Raw genomic sequence first — 16,592 nt, 5'->3', positions numbered from 1 at the left:
ACACACACACACACACACACACACATATGTGTATATATATATATATATATATGTATATATGTATGTGTGTGTGTGTGTGTATGTATGTATGTATGTTACAATAGATTAAAATTCTAATCATAGGGGCCAGCACATGGCATGGTGGCTAAGGTACTGGATTCTCACATGGCTGACCATGGTTCAAGTCCCAGACCTGGTGGCTTGAAAATTGCACCAGACAAGTGTGCATGCATGTCCAAAATCCCAGGAGGAGAATGGAGGAAAAGGGACTGTGGTGTGGCCATCCCCCTAGGGAGGATTTCTTAGTTTCCCTTTCTCTGTGTCTCTCTCTAGCAAGCAGACATGCCCCTGTGACCAAAACCTAAAAACAAAAACAAAAAAAACTAATCATAAAGTAAACAATAAATGTAATAGAAGAAAATACAGATTTTTTTTTTTTTTATGATCTTGGGATTGAGATGCTTAAGAAGGCAAAAAGAAAGACTGAGAGATCTGGTGAAAAATAACTAACTTTTATATAACAAAAGGCACCGCGAACTAAGTTAAAAGACAAATACATTGGGAAATCATTTAGTGACTGAGAATTAATACTTATATTATAGCGAGCACCTATAAATAAATTTTTAGGAGAATTATTTAATTTTATTTATTGTTACTAGTAATTTTTAATTTGCTACAGGGAATGTGTGCTCACCAGAGAGAGACTGAAATAGACACAGAGAGAGGAAGAGAAAGTGAGAAAGCAAGCCGCCAGATCTGGCACTTGAACCATGGTTGGCCATGTGAGAGTCCAGTGCTTTAACCACCACACTACCTGTTCTCCCCCTATAAATCAATTTTAAAAAGAGAAACCCCAGGGGAAAATGCACAAAGGATAGAAAAAGTTAATTCATAGATAAAATGTAAATGACTAAAAAACCATGAACAGATGTCTAACCTTACTAATGATAACAGAAATGAAAATTAAATGAGATAATTGATCGGCAAACACTGAAGACTGATAATATCCCAACAAGAGCATGGGAATCATGCACCGGTTGGTGGGAGCATGAAAAGGGGAAATGGTTTCAGAAGCAATGTGACAGTTCTTATACCCAATGTGAAATGCTCAGACCCTCTGACCTGGAAACCCATTTCTAGAACTTTGCTACAGAGTTTTTTGCATAAGCTTCTAAGTATCTCTGCATGAGGAAATCATTGCAGTATTACTTATAATCATGAATAAAAAAAATAGACAAAAGCAATTTGCACAATGTACAAATCTTTAACTAAGGCTCTATTTATTTATATGCACTGACAGATGACGTCTGGATATATCACAGAACAAACAGAACAAGTTACAAAACATTACTCATATATAATAGGATGCCACTGTGACTTTTAAAAAGTGCGTGAATGTGGGGAACCAGCAGTTAGTGTAATGGCTATGTCGCTGGATTCCCACGTAGTCAACCGTGGTTCACGTCCCAGACCGGTGTCTTAAAACTCACGCCGGGCACGTGTACGTGCGTGCCCAAGATCCCGAGAAGAGAATGGAGGAGAAGGGACTGCGGTGTGACCATGCCCCCTGGGGGGTGATTTCTCACTTTCTGTCTCTCTGTCTCTGTCTGTTTGTCTGGCAAGCGCACACGCCCTATAGCGAAAACCTCTCAAAAAAAAAAAAAAAAGTGCGTGAATGTTGAGCCAGCAGATCACATGGTGGTTAAGGCGCTGGACTCCCACATGGCTGACTTAGTGGTTCAACCCAGACCTGGCAGCTTGAAAAACACACCAGGCACATGCGTGTACCCAAAATCCTGAGAAGAGAATGGAGAAGGGACTACAGTGTAGACACTTCCTCAGGTGGTGCTTGTATTTAAAAAAATATCTGGGCTTGAATCTTGGATCATTCACACCCGTACTGTGTGACCCTGAAACTTAGCCCTACCTCAGAAGCATGGTGAATGAATTACATGAGTTCCTTCGTGTAAAGTACTTAACGGTGCTTGATACAGAATACACTCTTGATAAATGTTAGCTATCAAGAGAGGACTTCAGAAAGTTCATGGTAAATGAAATTAAAGTATGAGTTTATTTTGGTGCTAAAAAAAAACCCAATCTGCATACTTTTCTCATGATATACATTTTCCATAAACTTTTTAAAGATTTCTCATATATTCTCTGAGCATGCCAATTTTTAAAATACATAAACAAATGGAATTCTAAACTACTATACATACAACTTACTTTTTCCATATAATATAGCTTGACAACTTTCCATGTCAGTATAGACATGTGTCTTGTAAGAGCTAATAGTAACTTTCTATATTTAATCAGCTTGCTATTATCTAACCTGGAAGTAACTTTCATTGTTTTCGCTATTATAAATGTTATTATGATTATCCTTTTGCATATTATCTTTGCTCACTTGTACATTATATTAGCTTTCATTTGTCAATACATATACTTCTATTTCTAAAAGGTGGAAACACAATAATTAGAACATCTAAGTTTTTGAGATTTTACTATACCACACATGCTAAGCAGTTTACATGTATTATCTCATTTGAACCTAAGAAAAATCCCATAAAGCTGCATCAGTCATCTTCCCAAGTCCCCATTTTATAGAAAAGGAAGTTCAGAAAGATTAAGTACCTAATTTTGTCCAAGGTCACGAAGCTAGTAAGTGGCAGAGCTAGGAAAAATATTTCAAAAGACTAAATAAAATTATGCTTTTATTATGGTAATACTCATTGTCACGGAAATACACATTTCCATATGCTTCTCAAAGTTAGAAAAAGGACAGTTATACATATGCTTATGTATGCAAAGAACTGTTCTAAAAGGATAGGCAAGAAACTGATGGCACAAAAGAATACCATCAAAGGAATCTGGAAACAGATACAAGGGCAGGGGTGGGAGGGAAGCCTACTTAGTGTATATTCTTTTGTTCTGTTGATTTTTGTACAATGGTCATGCACCTTTTTATGCAAACAAATGCATGCGACAAAAAAATAAAACCTCACCCTTGTATTCACAGCTGCAATTTCTAAAACTCCAGGCTGATAAGGTAGGTAACAAAATAAGACTGGCCATCTTCCTGTGCCACCAAACTTTCCTGACCTCTTACGTGCACAGTCGCCAGATGTTTGCCACTTTAGAATGGCCGGGCCCTCTCTGTTACCCTTCATTTGCCTCTGATATGGCCTCTATGGGGTAGGGGAGCGGACAACTGACCAGGACACTGCTCTCCTCCTCCTAGTATTGGAAAGCTCTGTCTTGTCCCTTTCCTAATTCTCTTCTTCATCATCAGTGTTTTCCTCATCTTACATCTTCCTGGTTTATGCTCCATTCCCTTTTCCCTTCTAAGTTCTCATATCAATTAACAGTGTGAAAAGGGAAAGGACCCTGGACAGAAAGTCTGAAACTGCCACTTACCAGGTCTTAACTCGGTACAGTTACATACCATTCATGAGGCAAATGTATCTTTCTCATGTATCAAATGGGACTAACTGCCAATACCTTCTATACAAGGCTTCCTTTAAGAAACTAACTGTAGGGACCAGCAGATGGCATAATGGTTATGTCACGGGACTACGATGTAGCTGACACCAGTTTGTGTCCCAGACCTGGTGGCTTAAAACTCACACTGAGCACATGTGCAGGTATGCCCAAAATCTCCAAGAGGAGAATGGAGAAGAGACTGCAGTGTGGCTATCCCCACTGGGGGTTGATTTTTTGCTTTCTGTCTGTCTCTCTCTGGTGAGTGCTGGCACTCTATAGCAAAAAATCCTTCTCTCTAACAACAACGACAAAACACTAACTGTAATGATGCATTTTAAACTGCAAAATTCTGTTTGAGGCAAGCAGGTGGCATGGTAGTTAAGAGCACTGGACTCCCACATGGCTGATCATAGTTTGCGTCCCGGATCTGGAGGTTTGCTTTCTCACTCTGTGTGTGTGTGTGTGTGTGTGTGTGTATGCATCTCTCTCTGTGAATATTAATAAATAATAATAAGTAAAATGAAATAATTCTTTTTTTAAAAAAAACCTGTAAAATGCTGTTTAATCATTAGCTACTACTCTCGCCACACCTTGTGTAGACCTCAAGCTACTTGTCCCCAGGGAGATTCTTTTCTAAATTGCCCAAAGTGCCCACACCCAGCAGGTACTCAATAAATGTTTGTTGAAATTTAAATAAGAGAAAAAGCACAGGCCATAAGGCTGGGGCCAGCATCACCACTTCCGTTTTGAATCTTTATAGTTGCATAAAAGGAAAACTGGAGGTCACTTGCCCTGCCTTCTCAGTGTAAATGGGATGAACGCTTGCTCAGATGCTCCGAGTGGCACGTGACCTCAGCTTTCTGCCTTCTCCGGAAAGGTATCAGATATGCGATTTATTTTATGCATATGCATTAAACATATAGTGGGCCATTGGAAAAATCACGATACATTTTTGCATAAAAAAAGGAAAACTGAAAAATACGTCATGACTTTTCCCAATGACCCAATACATATACGAATGTGTAGCATACACCCAAAATATATGATTCTTAATTAAATGTGCTAAAATGAAACATGATGTCTGGGGTTTACTTCAAAATTATCCAGATGGAGGAAGTGAATGTAAGATAGAGATGAAACAAGCTTGGCCATGAGGTAATGAATGCTAAAGCCAGTTGATGGCTACATGGGGGACCATTATGGTGTGCTACTCTTGCGTACATTTGAAATTTCCAATACTGAAAGTTTGCGGAGCGTGATAAATCAAAGATGAGCAGACACAATGCCTAACACAGTACACATGGGTGGTCAATAAGTCTGGTGAATCAAAGAAAAAAACATGAAGCTAGTTTGACATGGTGCAAAGTCCATAATATGAATCCATTACAAACATTTTCCAACTTAAATCACAGATGCGATTCAAATTCCACTGTCTTCCAAGGACCCACACATGAAAAAATGGGAGGAAATAAAGGAAGGTAGAGTTTTAAAGGAATAATAATGACAAAATTGATACAGAACACAGTATTTGCTGAGCACTTATGTACCAGGAACACTCGTAAGAGCTTTTGTGCATTATTACATTTAAAATCAACCTTTCTTTTTCTTTTTTTAAAAATAATTATTTTATTTAACTTTAATTAATTAATTAATTTTAATTTGACCAGAGAGGGAGAGAAAGAGCGATAGAGAGAAAGCAAGCTGTCAGTTCCGGGACTCAAACCGTGGTTGGTCATGTGGGAGTCCAAGTACCCTTAACCACCATGCCACTTGCCAGCCCTATCTGCATTATATCATTTAATTAATGAATTTATAATTCTTATGATACTTCTGAGGTAGACTTTAAAAAAAAGTCCCCATTGGGGCCAGCAAGAAGTGATGGTTAAGGCAATGGACTCCCACATAATCAACCATGGTTCAAATCTCAGACCTGGCGGCTTGAAAGTCATGCTGGACGCATTTGTATGCATGCCCAAAATCCCAGAAGGAGAAGGAGGAGACTGCTGTGTGGCCAATCTCCCTGTGTGGTGATTTCTCACTTTTCCTTTTACTGTCTCTTTCTCCAGCAAGCACAGGTGCCCTATGGCTAAAACCTTGGGAGAAAAAAAAATCCCTGTTTTACAGATGCAGTATCTAAGACTCTCATCTCAGATACCAAACAACTTGTTCAAGATCATGTAACTCTGAAGTGGCAGAGCTGAGATTCAATGAAGATGTGACTTCAGAGCCTGCACTCTTAAACAGTGTCCAGTATTGCCCTCCCAGTATTTCACTAATCTATTCAATGCTACAAAATTTAAAGGTTTTTAAATACTTTAAAACCACATTAAAATGTCCCTAATTGAATAGAAGGAAGATTGGAAATTGCATCATGCACTAGAGAAAAAGAACACAGAAAATCATGCCAGATGTATGTGCGTGCATACCTAAAATCTGAAGAGGAAAATGGAGGAGAAGGAACTGTAAGGAGTGATTCCTCACTTTCTCTCTTTGTCTCTCTCTGGTGAGTGTATGTGCCCCATGGCAAAAACAAAAACAAATTAATAGTAATAATGATAGTAATAGGAAGAGGGCCAGCAAGTGGCATAAAGGTTAAGGTGCTGGATCCATATAGATTGCTGCATAATTTGAGTTCCGGATCCAGAGGCTTGAAAAGCACAGTGGGCGCACGAGTGTGAGTGCCCAAAATTCTGAGAGGAGTCTGGAGAAGGGACTGTGGTGTGGCCATCCCTGCTGGGAGGGTGATTTCTCACTTTTCCTCTCTCTAGTGAGCACACACATCCTATAGCAAAAGAATCAGAAACAATAACAACAACAACAACAAAGGTGGGCCAATAGGTGACATGGTACTTGAGACACTGGACTCCCATGTGGCCAACCATGGTTTGCGTCCCAGACCTGGTGATTTGCTTTCTCACTTTCTCGCTCGCTCTCTCTCGTGAGCACAAGTACCCTATAGCATTTTTAAAAAATAAGAATAACATAATTAAATCAATAATTTAGGGGAAAAAATGAGAGATGGGCTAGCACGTATGCCTGAAATCCTGAAAGGAGAGAAAAATGGAAAAGGGATTGCGGAATGACCATGCCCCATATGAGGGTGCTTTCTCACTTTCCCTTTCTCTCTCTGGTGAGCATGCAAGCCCTCTGGCAAAACAAACAAACAAACAAACAAACTGGGACTACACTCCATCATTTTTAGTCGATAACCACATGTGGCTAGCGGCTACCACACTGGATGGTACACGTATAGATCATTTCTATCACCACAGACGGTTCTGAGAGACAACACTGTCAGGCCGTTAGTTCTCTGTCCCCTTGTAAAAAGCTTCTACTCTTTTTTCTTTTAGAGGTTTTTGCTATAGGGCATGTGCTTGCCAGACAGAGAGAGAGAGACAGAGAGACAGAAAGCAAGAAATCACCCCCCGGGGGGATGGCCACACCGTAATCCCTTCTCCTCCATTCTCCTCTCGGGATCTTGGGCACGCACGCACGCACACGCACCCAGTGTGAGTTTTAAGCCACCTGGTCCGAGATGAGAACCGCGGTCGACTACATGGGAGTCCAGAGACATAGCCATTACGCTAACTGCTGGTCCCAAGCCTCTACTCTTTGAGGTCCATGCCATTCATCTAAGCCACTGCATCTCAATCCTTAACGTGAATATAGGCCATCGAGGAGGACCTTGTGGAGCAGTGGTTGAGATCCTACCCCTGAAATCCCTATCACACTTTGGGACCACAAATGCTTTCCCAAGTTCTTTCATTCTGATTGTTCTTCAACTTTATCAAGACCTTCAGTCCACTCATTCCTTCCTATTCCTTCTTATTCTCTTGCCATCATTTCCCTCCATATCTAGTTCAGATTTCTCTCTTAGGGGAAATTCCCTTATCCCTTTAATTCTTTGTTGAGCCTACCTGACAAAAATCAGCTAGCTTCTTTCTCTATGTGATGCTCAGGATCCTGAACTGTTTGGAGGCCAGGCCACACAACCTGACTGATGGGTACCACTAGATAAATTCATGGTTACCAACCTCAATTGGGCCCTCAATTTCGTTTGGAAACCTTACATTTCTCTGGGCGAACTTCGTCTCCCAGTCTTCACAGATATTCTTTCAACCCTTTTTCCTTCAATTTCCAACCCTCATATCAATCCCTTTATTTTCCTTCACAGAGAAAACAGACCCAAGTAAGAGCCTTCCTATCATAGGTCAATTATTTGACTTCTGTGCTGAATCCTGTCCTATACCTTCAGTCTCTTCCTACTTATAAGGATCCTTTCTTAAGTATTAACTAACTCCCCTCCTCTTAAAAAAAAAAATAGAAGCTGAGGGGACAGCAGGGGGTGTGGACATTAAGACACTGGATCCCACAAGGCCAACTGCATGGTTTGAGTCCCAGACTCCACAGCTTAAGAAACATCCCAAGCATGTATTTGTACATGCATGCCCCAACTCCCAAGAGGCGAATGGAGAAGGGATTACAGTATGGTCAAACCCCCTCCTCCAGGGTTCTTTCTCACTCTCCTCCCCTTTATCTCTCTCTAGCGAGCATACATACACTATAGAAAAATTAAAGAAATAAATGAAAGCCAACTAAGTGAAAGCAGTCAATCTGAAAAAGCATATATGAGGGGGCTTCAAAAACTTTGTGGAAAAATGGAAGTAAAGTACAAGTTTACCTTAGTGCAATAAAAAAGGAGAAAGAGATCCATGCACGGTTTTTTTATAATACACATTTGCCTTGAACTTTGTGAAGACTGCCCTCCCCCATACTGTATGACTCTAACTGTATGACATTATGGCATTCTGGAAAAGGCAAAATTATGGAGATGGTAAAACTATCAGAGAGTGCCAGGAGCTTAAAGAAAAGGATGACTACATGGAGCAGAAGGGACTGTTGTGGCAGTGAAGCTGCCTGCTACTGTAATGGTGGATATGTGCCACTATATATGTGTTGAAACCCACAGAATGCACCATGGCAACGGTGAATCCTGATGTAAGTCATAGACTTTACATAACGACACATCAATATTGATTCACGACTGTAACAAATACACCACTCTGGTATGGAATGTTGATCATGGTGAGGCTGTGTGTGTATGTTGGCAGGAGAGGCAAGTAGGAGATATATGAAAATCTGTACTTTCTATTCAATTTTGCTATGAATCTGTAACTGTTCTAAAATTAAGGTCTATTAATTAAGAAAAAAAAAAGCCACCCTTTAACTTCCTTCTCAGTAGTTCTGTTCCCCCATTATAAGCAAACATATTAGAAGGCTCCCCTACGTCCCCTATCTCTGATTCCTCACCTCCCATTTGCTCTGAAACACATTTCAGCATGGCTTCTGCCCCTACTACTCCACCCAAACTGTGCTTTAAGATCATCAATGGGGGACCAGCCGGTGGCGTGGTGGTTAATGTGCTGGACACTCCCACATAGCTGGCCACGGTTCAGGTTCTGGCAGCTTGCTTTCTCACCTTCTCTCTCTCTGTGTGTGTGTGTGTGTCTCTCTCTGGTCAAATTAAAGTAAAATAAATGAATAAATAAAATTAAAATAATTCTTAAAAAAAAAAAAGATCAGTGGCTCCACTGTCACTGAATTCAATGGATGCTTTTTCAATTGCATACCAAGTTGACCATTAAGTTCCTTCTGGAGCTACTCTCTTCCTTCCCTTGGCTTCTAGGACTTCACGATCACACGATTTTCCTCCTACTTCTCTAGCCATTCCTCCTATCTCCCTTTGCAGACCAATCCTTCTATTCCCAGCCTTGCCTTTGATGGTTAGAGTTCCCCAAGGCTCAGTCCTAGGCCCTGTCCTCCTCTAAACTCTCTCCCTTAGGGGATCTTCACTCCACTCACAGAGATACAGTGATCTATACTCACATTTGATAAATTTCTCTCTCTAGCTGAGGTACCATATCATCATCTAGTTATCTGATCTTCCCTTGGATAGCTTATAGGTATCTCTAATTCACTCTTCTAAAACGGAACGAACTTTCCCAGTTAAGTCCTGTTATTGTTATCTAAGCAAATGGCACCATCAGTTACCCATTTGCTTATGCCAGACACCCTGGAGTCATTTCCCGTACCTCTTCTCCCTCATCCTTCTATCAGATCCATTGCCCAAGTCCTATCAGTTTTATCTGCAAAATCTCTCTCAAATCTGTCAACCGCTTATCACCATTGCTACAACTCCAGTCCGAGCCCTCTATCTTTACTCAGCAGATTCCTGCAATAGGCCATTCTGCTTACAGCCCCCAATCACCTCCTGTTGCCCTCAGGATAACAGTCAGAATCCTTACCACTCTGACCCAAGCATTCTTCTCTCAACCTTGTCATGTGCCATGCTATCCCTTACTTTCACAGTTTTCTGCCAATTCCTTGACAACACCAAGTTCCTTCCTGCTTCAGGGTCTCCAAAAATATTCTGTTTCTTCTGCACAGACTGTCCCGCCATCCCTCTATAGTCTTATTTTCTTTTTGGACAGTCTTGGTATGTCACGGTCCTCCTGCCTCAGCCTCACAGCTGGGACCAAAAGGGTATATTATCATGCCTGGTTTTTAGGGTGAGCCAGGAATTTAACCTGGGTTTCCAACCCTACCAGGTGGCAGTGCCAACCAGTGCACACTACTGCAACTGGGCTACTCTTTAGTCTTGTAAGACTTTATCGGGGGGACCAGCTGCCGGCATAATGGCTATGTTGCTGGATTCCCAGGTACCCGACCAAGGTTCATGTCCCAAACCCAGCGGCTTAAACTCACGCCGGGCGCGTGTGTGTGCATGCCCAAGATCCCGAGAGGAGAATGGAGGAGAAGGGATTGCGGCATGGCCATCCCCCCTGGGGGGTGATTTCTCGCTTTCTGTCTTGCTGTCTGTCTTTTTGGCGAGTGCATGTGCCCTATAGCAAAAACCTCTCCAAAAGAAAAAAAAAAGACTTTTTGGGGCTGGCAGGTGGTATGGTGGTTAAGGCACTGGACTCTCACATGGCCAACTGCAATTTGAGTCCTGGATTTGGAGGTTTGCTTTCACTTTCCCTTTCTCTTACTCACTCTCTCTCTTTTCTCCAGTCAAATTAAATAATAATAATGACTAAAATTAAATAATTGTTTTTTAAAAAGACTTTATTTAGGCCCCCTGTGGTAGTACAATGGTAACATAATGCTCCACGGTGCTGAGGCCACTTGGGAAGGTCCTGGGTTCATGTTCTGAGTCTCCCTGTGCACACTGAGCACTTGTGCAGGTGTGCTCGAGCCTGTGGTCCTGGCTGACTGAGGCTGGGAGTGCCTGTTTCTCTATCTCTGTCCCCCTCTGTCTCAGGAGAAGGAAATGAACATGTTTTTTAAAAATAATTTAAATAAGGAACCAGTGTATGATGTAAAGGTTACGTCATTGGATTCCCACGTAGTTGACCACAGGTTGAGTTCCGGACTCAGCAGCTTAAAACTCACGCTGGGCGCATGTGCGTGCGTGCCCAAGATCCCAAGAGGAAAATGGAGGAGAAGGGATTGTGGTATGGCCATATCCCCTGGGGGGTGATTTCTCGCTTTCTTTCTCTCTCTGTCTCTTTCTGTCTCTCCAGTGAGTGCACACACCCTATAGCAAAAATCTCTCTTAAAAAATTGAATTTATATGAAATTTCCTTGTAGGCCTTGCAAACGTATGCTCATGGTACCCTTTATTTCTCATCCATGCCATTTACTACAACTGTAACCAATGAAATCATACAACTATTTATTTAAGAGACAGTCCGCAAATCAGACTCCAAGCTCTTTGGGAACAGAGATCCATCTAACTTATCCCTTCAGTCCCAATTACCCAACAGGCCTAACACATAGTAGGTGAAATAAATTTACCAACCTGCGTATAATTTCAGAGACCCTGTCCTCGTTTAGCTGTCACCATCAATAGGGAAAACATCTCTCATCAGAAATGTTTACTGGCACATTTCAAATCATTTCGAGGCAGCCTATCTAAGGCCATCGCCGCTAACCGGTCAGTATATATGTCGTTCCTGGGACTGGCATCCTCATCATCAGCTATCACTGACACAGTGATAGCTCAAAACTTCATTCAAATAGCTAAATATCTTGGATCATGGATTGTAGGGACAAAAGGCTTCTACAAACTCACAGTCTGTTTTTATTTTCTGAAGTAAAACTGATGACATAGACTCTACATATTTAACATTCAATACCAGTGTATTTAAGAAGATGGGAAAATTAAGTTGCTACATTATACAATTATTCTCTAATATTTCAAAACAGTTCATGTTCTATAAAGCAAACGTGACACTCTGAATTATACAGTATTTATCATATTAGGTACTGGCCAAGCAAGTATTGACAAGCAGACGGCAAATGAGCAAGGAATTGGCAGAGGCGTCAATTCTTCTTTGCCCTAGAGATGAGTGCAGTACAAATCTCAAAGACAGCCCCTGGAATAGAATCCAACGCCCCCCCATCATAAGTCATGGTATGAAATGGAACATATGTTTCCCATTAGAACAACAGAATAACTGGAAGTCCTATTTTTGACAAAGCACTCAATATAAAATAAATCTGAGCTAGATGAATGTGATAAAAGCCAAAATTAAATGAACATAAAGCCTGTAATATTGTTAAATTGTAAAACTGTGCTTCAAGTTCTATGACATGAATATAAACACACTATATGATACAAGGGGCCCCCGGTGTTACACAGAAGCATATGTGAGCCCCAAATGAAAGTCAATTATATCACAAATATGAAATTGTAGTAACCCTGTCAATCGTGGTCAAAGTTGCCTTGAAAAGCATGAATTTGGATCTCACTAGGCTGCAGTAACTTTTCTCTACCACTAGATGGTGATATCAGCTTCAGAAATCGAGGGAATAAAATGGAAGCTGTGTATGTTAATCAGCATACAGTGTATTAATCGTCCTTCTTAAATATCTCAAACTTCCTGCCCTAGTACAGTCATGTACTGTATTCATCAGGTCTTGAGTCTAAATCCTCAGTTTAACCCGTATGGCCACTACAACCTTTAGAGTATCAAAAAAATACACTTAAAATCTACAGTAAAGAGAACCCTTATTCTTAAGGTTACACAAATGGTGTTTTGTTTCAATTCTAGAATTAAGTGAGGAAAAAATGGAAAGAAAGCATTATAAAGGTCTTTCAGTGTACTCTGTCACCTCAAAAATATTCTGTTATTATTTATCCAGCCTGTCTACCTTATGCACTGGTTTTTGCTAAAGATTGTATTTTTAACTAGCACTTTAAAGTATTTGGACTAATCTGGAGGCCAGAGTATAACTATTACTATTTTGTATTATAAACGCCAAGATCAAAGAGGTCAAAAAGGACTACCAGGATGGTGGGTGATTTCTGACTTTCCCTGTCTCTCTCTCTCTCTCTCTCTGGTGAGTGCATACACCTTACAACAAAAAATGAAACAAGAAAAAGCCACCCATTTTACAATGCTAACATGAATAATTCTTTTTAAAAGAGATGACTTTCTAAGACAACATAAGTAACATGTTATTAGAAGCCAACAAAAAAAATCTTTTGAAGAGGTTTTTGCTATAGGGCGCATGTGCTCGTCAGACAGAGAGAGAGAGAGACAGAGAGACAGAAAATGAGAAATCACCCCCCAGGGGGGATGGCCACGCCACAATCCCTTCTCCTCTCCATTCTCCTCTTGGGATCTTGGGCATGCATGCACTTGCACCCAGCATGAGTTTAAGGCACCGGGTCTGGGACTTGAACCGCGGTAGACAACATGGGAGTCCAGCGACATAGCCATTACGCTAATTGCTGGTCCCAGAAGCCAACAAAATTTTTAAAGTTCTCTCGTCTAAATGAGAGGATAGACAAGTTTCGATGACGTAAAAGCCTTTTAAATATTGGGTCATTGGGAAAGTCATAATGCATTTTTTTTATAGAAAAACACAGAAAATACATCATGACTTTCCTAATGACCTCATAGCTGGTAAGGGCATCAAAATTATGTTTGAAAAAGTTGGAACAAATCGGAATTCCGTTTGAGAGCTTTCCCACACCTTTACAGACAAGCAGAGCTTGGCAACTGTATAGAAAAAGAAAACAACTAACTGGTTTTGCATAAATTTAGGTGGAAACAAACTACAAAATTACTATTAAAGTTTTCATTTTACAATTTTTTACTTACAAGTATGTCTGTATTTTTTTCTTAAAGTACTACAATTTGAATAGAAACTGAACAGAAAGCCTGGTAAGCACAAAATGTACTAGTATTCCCAAGTTCATGTGTCAGGATCCCAATTACAATCCTTAAAAAATCATGCCAACCACGCACACTTCCCAAGAACTTTAGAGTAAAAGTTTTCTTAAAAATTCAGATCTTGGGGGACCAGCAGTTAGCGTAATGGCTATCTCGCTGGACGCACACATAGTCGACCATGGTTCGCATCCCGGACCTGGTGGCTTAAAACTCACGCTGGGCGCATGTGCGTGCGTGCCCAAGATCCCAAGAGGAGAATGGAAGAGACGGGATTACAGCGTGGCCATCCCCCCCGGGGGGGGGTGATTTCTCACTTTCTGTTTCTCTGTCTCTCTCTGTCTGTCTGGCGAGTGCGCATGCCCTATAGCAAAAACCTCTCCAAAAAAAAAAAAAAAAAGAAAGAAAAAAAATTCAGATCTTGGGACACCCCTGTAGCCTAGGGGTTTAAAGGATCTGGATCCCACATGGCTGATGTGGTTTGAATTCCGGCATGCCAGCCATATGTGCATGGGTGTCTAGAATCCCAAGAGGATGAAGAAATGGAGGACAAGGGATTGTGGTATGCCCACAGCCCACTGGGGATGTTTTTTCCCTCTCCCTGGTGAGTACGCATGCCCTCTGGCAGTTAAAAAAATTCATATCTTTTCCGTTATATACATCAGTTTGTCCTATCGCTCTTCTCAATTCTTCTAAATGTATGATACTGAGATATGCCTTACAGTAAAAGTTAATATGGAACAATTTACTCATGTTTTACTCAAATTTCTTCTTGAAAATCAAAAATGATTGAATGACCTACCTTCAGAGTTATGTGCAGTTTTCTTGTGTTTTCGGCAATAAACCCTATAAGAAAATGAAAAAAATAAAAAATTATCAGGTGAGCAAACTAAAATCATATTTCAAGTTAAGAAAATGAATAGTACATTTTATCCTAATCACAAGCTAAATTAAAAAAAAATCCTATTACACTTCCTACACCATTTTTCCAAGTATTAAATTCCTTATCAGAGGGACCAACAAATGGCATAATGGTTACATCACTGGACTCCCATGTAGTCGACTGTGGTTCAAGTCTTGGACCTGGTGGCTTAAAAGTCACGCCGGGTGTGTGTGCATGCGTGCTTGCCCAAAATCCCAAGAAGAGAATGGAGGAAAAGAAATTGTAGTGTGGCCTTCCCACCTCCCACCTGCTTTCTGTCTGTCTGTGTCTCTCCAGTGAGCACACACCCTATAGCAAAAATCTTTTAAAAAAAAAAATCCTTATCATAAACATCCTTTATGATGATGATGAATGCTTTTTTATATAAAAGCCTAAAAGAATGACTGTTGGGCCAGCAGGTGGCATAGTGATTAAGCACAAGACTCCCACATGGCTGATAGCAGTTCAAGTCATGGACCTGGCAACATGCATTCTCACCTCTCTCTCGCTGTCTCTCTCTGGTGAGCACACGTGCTCTGTAGCAATTAAAAATATAATAATAACAAATAAGATGAAATTAATTTTTTAAATGACTGAAAAAAATTAAAAGAGAAGTTCAATAATTACATGTAAATTCCTTGTGAAGGTTTCTCGCGTATTTGAGCTTTATCATGCAATGCACAGTGGTAGTGGTATGTCCTGTGACATGTTTTCACATCACAACCAATTGTTGCTCCAGGACAATGGCACAAAGAACACATCTACATCAAAACAACAAAGGAAGAATATTAGTATGGATTCTCCTAAGGCTGTGATGTTATGTTAGCAGCATATCAATTTCTGCCAAGGAAAACAAATTGGTTACCGAAAACTTTAGAATTAATAATGCTATTTTTCTTGTTTTATTTCCTAGAAATAATTTGAATTAAATTCTCCTGGGGGCAATTTCCCCCATGTTCAACACCGACGAAATTAATGGAATATTAATATTATTTCACTGTGGTCAGGAGAAATTCGGAACTACTGTGTATCAGGAGAGTGATCTGTATAGCATTATGAAAGAGACCCTTTTTTGTGCAATCCAGATCTTTCTTGGTATGAGTAACCAGGGGAACTGTCTCATATCAGAAAAAATTTTGCCTTAAAATTTCCACTTAATTGATGAGATATTGGGCAGGTGAGCGGGGGGAACTCGCATACTGTTTAGGAACCGAGTGAAACCAATTTAAAGTGAGCAAATAAGAGAGGATAAAATAATTTGGTAGTTTTTATTGTTTTAATAACTTGAGCTCTGAGAATATTCTGTGATGTGAAGTTGATTACATTGTGAAAATATTCTCATCTATTTCAGTCTAATCTATGTCACTTACCTGTGGCATTATGAATTCAGGCAAACAGATGAAAGAACAGGTTCTTCCAATGTATTTGAATGTACTTTACCTTCTGAATTTACTGGAGAATTCGTGTTGATTAACTAGCCATGCTCTAAATTTTTAAAAAATCTTTTTGACTGTTAGTGGTTTTGATACACACACCACAGTGGACTGTATAAATTGGACCTTGTAATGAGGCTATCTCCTGAGCTATAAATGCCATCCCAAAATAGATTCACAATAAGGTGAACTTTAAAAACTGCTCATTTGTTTCTTGTTTGCTAGATGGCTTGTTCTAAACTGTTCTCATTCTTCTTTCTTAATTTGAATAAGAAGAACATATCCCATCCTAACTTTTAGATTACTTTTGCCTTTAAGCAATTTTGGTATACCAAAAGGCTAGTATAAATTCCAATAAAATTTCTTACATTTCTCTAAGCAAGTCAAACACTGATCCAACTATCATTTCAAAAAATATTGATACATAAGCTAGAAACAGAAACATTCTCAATACAGGTACTTCCCAGAAAATATAAGGCCACTACCCATCACTAATACTCGAGAAATACCCAT

At 40.1% G+C, this 16,592-nt stretch overlaps 1 protein-coding gene across 2 annotated transcripts in view; it reads right to left on the bottom strand.

Annotated features, from left to right (window-relative positions):
- The window catches only part of PHF6 (PHD finger protein 6), a 66,310-nt gene that overhangs the window by 26,397 nt on the left and 23,321 nt on the right, over positions 1–16,592 (bottom strand). For both annotated transcript variants that reach the window (XM_006171428.2, XM_006171429.2), the window contains exons 3-4: positions 15,274–15,407; positions 14,527–14,570 (exon numbers count right to left, since the gene is read on the bottom strand). In XM_006171428.2, the coding sequence (XP_006171490.1) occupies positions 14,527–14,570; positions 15,274–15,407 (178 nt within the window). The remainder of the gene's footprint in view (positions 1–14,526; positions 14,571–15,273; positions 15,408–16,592) is intronic.

Source organism: Tupaia chinensis, unplaced genomic scaffold, assembly GCF_000334495.1.
Source record: "Tupaia chinensis unplaced genomic scaffold, TupChi_1.0 Scaffold149560_1, whole genome shotgun sequence".
Taxonomy (NCBI): Eukaryota; Metazoa; Chordata; class Mammalia; order Scandentia; family Tupaiidae; genus Tupaia; species Tupaia belangeri.
This window is presented reverse-complemented; position numbering and strand designations above follow the sequence as displayed.